We start from the raw sequence: 5,137 nt of genomic DNA, 5'->3' as shown, positions 1-5,137 counted from the left end.
ACACACACACACACTCACACTCACTCACACACACACACACACACACACACACTCACACAGAGGCCAGTTATCTTACATTAGCAGTATAAGAGCAGGCATTTCGTTCATCTGTCGTTCACAGAGGATTCAGTGAGAGTGATTTCAACAACACACACAGACACTGAACGAGACAATAACAGGAGACACAACACAAGATCTGTGAGCGTGACTGCATAAACTCAAGCAAACTGACAAAAGCATGATGGGAAACGACATCGCACCTGACCCTCAAGTGACATTTTGTTCGAAATTGTTAAATGTGATTCTGTTAACTTGTTTCACCACACATTCATTGCTTAGCATTTTTGTCTTGCGTTTCGGTGCAAATTTATCTAAACATTATTAAATCAAGAGAAGCAAAATAGCTTCAAATATTTAGTTTTTTTTTTCTGAAATATGCTTAAAACTATAAAAAAATATATTGGTAAGAGGGGTAAGAAACTTATTGTTTGAATTAAAAACTCACTTTTGATTTAGAAAACAATAGGCTACTTAATATCATGAATCCGCAGCAGTTCTCTAACTATCTTCAGTTCTTCTGTTTGTGTGTTTTTATGAGTCTGTCATGCTGAAGTTCATTCATGTCTGGTATTTTGAAGAGTTCTTGTCAGTTTTTGTTGATCCCTCCTCCTATTATCTTTCTGCATAAATAAATCTAGCGTTTCATTGTATCTTGTATGGTCCAAAAGACGTATGTGTGCAAATCTTATTGGGACACAAGTTCTTCTAGTACAGTAACTTCTCATATAAGTGTTTCTGCATACACACAGTGTGTTTCAAGAAAACAATAAACAACAGGTTAGGCCTCACTGTAGCAGTTCTGGGCGCTACATGTGGGTTGTGGTCGCAAATAGTCACTAACTCGTCGCCACCTCCTGGTGTAATGATGAAACTGCAACTTTGAGCGTTGAACGATTTTGCATTTGATTTTTTAATTAATTAACGTGTTTATTAACTTTTTTTTAAACTTTGCATCACTGTAGCAGTTCTGGGCGCTACATGTGGGTTGTGGTCGCAAATAGTCACTAACTCGTCGCCACCTCCTGGTGTAATGATGAAACTGCAACTTTGAGCGTCGAACGATTTTGCATTTGATTTTTTAATTAATTAACGTGTTTATTAACTTTTTTTTAACTTTGCATTATAAAGATTTTAATCAGAACTAAAATAGCCCCACTAACTGATAGCCTCCTCACATTTACATGACAGATTCTTCGCTTCAAAGTGACTCCAGTCATTCATCATTTATATATAGGCTACCTGGGGATCAAACCCACGACCTCGGAATGACTAGAATCACATCGGACCAGTTACAGGGTCGTTACCTGCTGATTTCTCACACAACCGCGGGCCTGAGACTGAAATTATGTTGTTCTGAGAAACTCGGAATGTGTCTCAACCTGCAGACCGAAGCCCTCGCTTCACACCGAGATTCCTGCGCTGTGATTGGCTGAGAGAGAGGACAGCGGCTGCGGCAGCCAATCAGAACGCAGCGCCTCAGGTGCCTCCATCAGCGGCCCCTGGAACTCAAACGCGGGGAGATCAACAATATTAGATAAAACAACTGATGAATAAAACATAAAGAAAGACAGACGACGGGAGTTGAGCAGCACAGGTAGGAATCTAAAAGAGAATTTGGCTGCACTAGTAGATGAAAACTTGAACTGAAAGTTTAATTTTGTGATTTTAAACTTAAATTAAATACCTATCTTTTATTTTCTAGTTTAACAGAAATGCATCTGTAAAAGAACTGATCTGTAAGAAACTAATCAAACACGATAACTATTTAATCTCCAAAAAATATATCAATATTTGGCTATCACATCCACATAGAAACTCCCAGCAATGATTATAGATTAGGAGAGACTTCTTTTCTAAATCGTCTCAATTCAGTTTTGAAGTGCAATAGCATTACTGTTGTGTATGCATATTAGCACATACATTTTCTACAACATTGCGTTAAATTAAAATTAACTGCATAGAGTTAGCATTAACGAGATCGCTGTTGGATATGTCAATATTTCGGTCGCGCGACTATAATTGCAATTTATGTATTTATTGTTTGTATTAGGCCTATTATTTCTTGTTCTTTTTCTGCATCAGCTGCATTTTGAAGTCTATGAGCTCTGTGTTTCTGTGCATTAGAACTGATGCAGCAGACTGTGTGTGATGAACAGTGCACAGTCGCGCGCTGGAGAAACACACCTACGGCCTCGAGGTACTCACGCGTTTGACTTATTCACTTTGCCGGTCCCACTTTATATTAAGTGTCCCTAATACCTGCGTACTTACATAGTAACTACATGTGTACGTAGTATGTAACCACAGTGTAAGTACACATTGGTGCATAGTATCTAGAGCTGTAACATTTCTGTAACTACACACATGTAACAACCCTCAGGATGGTATGTGTAAATACAAATGTGTAACAGGACATTGGTAACAACACTTTTTTCACTTCACTAAGTACTCATGTAACAGGAATTATATAACTACATTTTGTAACAACATGTATAAGAATAATTGGAACAATTTGATCCAGCGGGTGGAGATGGGTAGGTTTAGGGATATGTAAAGTGGGAGGAGTTGGATCTCAAGTTGGTGGAGTTGGTGCACCACTGTAATACCAGTGTACTTACATGGTAACTCCTCAGGAACTGGCCACTTAATATGAAGTGTAACATTCTGGACACCAACCAAAATTTATATGTAAAGCCTAACTTACTGGCCGCTGCTGTGTAACATCAGAGTAATTACATGGTAAATACATAGGAATCGTTTACTTAATATAAAGTGTAACACTTTCTTTACCAAAAAGTGCTGTTAGTCCTGTTACACATTTGTACTTTCATTTCCAAAAAGTGTTGTTACCAATGTCCTGTTACACATTTGTACTTACACATACCATTCAGTAGGTTGTTACATGTGTGTAGTTACACAAACATTACAGCTGTAGATACTATGTAACAATGTGCACTTACACTGTGGTTACATACTATGTACACATCTAGTTACAATGTAAGTACACACTTAATATAAAGTGGGACCGATGAGTTTGTTTCTGCATCAGATTTGGAGAAATGCAGCACTGCATCAGTGTCTCAGCAATGGATGCTCTGTAGTGAATGGGTGCCGTCAGAATGAGAGTCCAAACAGCTGATAAAAACATCACAATAATCCACAAGTAATCCACAGCACTCCAGTCCATCAGTTAACATCTGGAGAAGACAAAAGCTGAAACAAATCCAGCATTAAGACGCTTTTAACTAAAATACAAGTCCATAATCCATAATAACGCTTCCTCCAGTGAAAAAGTGTTCTGGTCTGAATCAGGAGAGAAATCTGCACAGATCAAGCAGCGTTTAAACAGCTCGAAACAAATATGTGGCTGGATTTAGATTTTAGTTAAAAACGTCTTAATGCTGGATTAGTTTCAGCTTTTGTCTTCTCCAGATGTTAACTGATGGACTGGAGTGCTGTGGATTATTGTGATGTTTTTATCAGCTGTTTGGACTCTCATTCTGACGGCACCCATTCACTACAGAGCATCCATTGCTGAGACACTGATGCAATGCTACATTTCTACAAACCTGACGAAGAAACAAACTCATCCTGATCTTGGATGGCTTCAGGGTGAGGACATTTTCAGCACATTTTTATTTTTGTGTGAACTACTCTTTTAAATAGTGAAATGCTGTGTGTGTGTGTGTGTGTGTGTGTGTAGGGTCTCCTATTAGTAACAGAAGATGATCTTAGACTGATGGGAGTTGAAGATCCGGATCACAGAACAACCATCATAAATCAACTACAGAAACAGCAGCAGAGAATACAGCCTGAGAAAGGTGAACACACACACACACACACACACACACACACACACACAGAGAGAGAGAGATAAATGAAAGTGACTCTTCACTGTGTCCTCACACGTCATTCTGGCTGATATCACACTCTCTGTCTCCTCAGAGAGTAACGCTGCAGTAACGACTGGCACTATGAGCCGTAAGCTCTCTCTGGCCTCATCTCTTGACCTGGTCAAACCCACCACTGACCTCTTCCGTCACAACATTGTGCCACGGCTGCGTCGCCATGACAACCACAGAGTCTCCGCCTCCTGCCTCCAGCTCCCATCCCACACCTGTGATGAAGACCACGCCCCCGCCACCAAACACAAACTCAGGTTCCCTTATGAACATATTTAATCCATCCTTATCATTGATTAATTACATTGACACTACCCAAGTGCCAAATGCAAGTAAAACTGGCTTTGGTGAGTAAAATATTCATTTGTAAATGACAGCATGGTTTGCATGCATGGAATGTGTTGAATTGTAGTTAAACAGCAATGATTAGACCTTTATTTGAATGCCGTCATGAGTTATCTGTGTCACCAACAATGCAGTATAATATAATCGAATATAATATGCAAATACCAATCATGAAGGCAGTTATGTTGTTAATCTCAGATTTCTGGGGCCACGACAAAACTAAGCCTTTCTTATGTTGGTTTCAAACCCCTATTCAAGACGGTCTTAATTAGCATATTCTAATGAATTCTGTCATCCAAACTAAAATTCAATATAATAACACAATAACTAAACAATTGTTAAACAATGAAGTGTTCAACCGAGTGCATAAGACGGGAGTACTTTTCAAAAAAAATGTAATGCGTTTTTGCTGAATTATCCCTGAATTGTTTTGTTTGCATTTTGCTGCACTGTGACAACTTACCCCACACACTGTATCCTTCAATAGCATAAAAAAATGTTCAAACGTTTTATTGCATTTACTTTCAAAAGTTTATTTTGAAGGTATTTGCTTTATAAAAAAAATAAAAAATAAAAATCCCCGAGAAATACTCATTTGAGAAAAACGTGTGACAACATGCCCCGGTCTGCCCTATAAAAGTACAGGGAGGCCTAGAGTTATAACATGCGTTAATTTTCCTCTGCCTCTCATATTCTTTCGTCATTTTAAGAGCAACATGTCTCAGCTCACACTGTGGATTCTTCCATGTGAACGCGGCGTCTTGCGCAACTGGTTAAACGCAGCTAAACGGGGCGTCGGCGGATCAAGCCGGCACAGGTCTCTCTCTCTC

At 39.1% G+C, this 5,137-nt stretch overlaps 1 protein-coding gene across 3 annotated transcripts in view; it reads left to right on the top strand.

The window, feature by feature from the left end:
• The first annotated feature begins 1,548 nt into the window (after positions 1 to 1,548).
• LOC107685029 (breast cancer anti-estrogen resistance protein 3-like) overlaps positions 1,549 to 5,137 on the top strand; it is a 27,155-nt gene continuing 23,566 nt past the window's right edge. For 2 of the 3 annotated variants that reach the window (XM_016481446.1, XM_016481444.1), the window contains exons 1-4: positions 1,549 to 1,654; positions 2,185 to 2,257; positions 3,764 to 3,881; positions 4,006 to 4,219. In XM_016481446.1, coding sequence (XP_016336932.1) covers positions 3,800 to 3,881; positions 4,006 to 4,219 — 296 coding nt within the window. In that variant the 5' untranslated portion in view covers positions 1,549 to 1,654; positions 2,185 to 2,257; positions 3,764 to 3,799. The remainder of the gene's footprint in view (positions 1,655 to 2,184; positions 2,258 to 3,763; positions 3,882 to 4,005; positions 4,220 to 5,137) is intronic. The other variant, XM_016481445.1, reaches the window with a different exon arrangement.

Source organism: Sinocyclocheilus anshuiensis, unplaced genomic scaffold (assembly GCF_001515605.1).
Source record: "Sinocyclocheilus anshuiensis isolate Anshui unplaced genomic scaffold, SAMN03320099.WGS_v1.1 scaffold565, whole genome shotgun sequence".
Classification (NCBI taxonomy): domain Eukaryota; kingdom Metazoa; phylum Chordata; class Actinopteri; order Cypriniformes; family Cyprinidae; genus Sinocyclocheilus; species Sinocyclocheilus anshuiensis.
The sequence above is the reverse complement of the archived record's forward strand: the minus strand, read 5'-3'. Positions and strand labels throughout refer to the sequence as shown.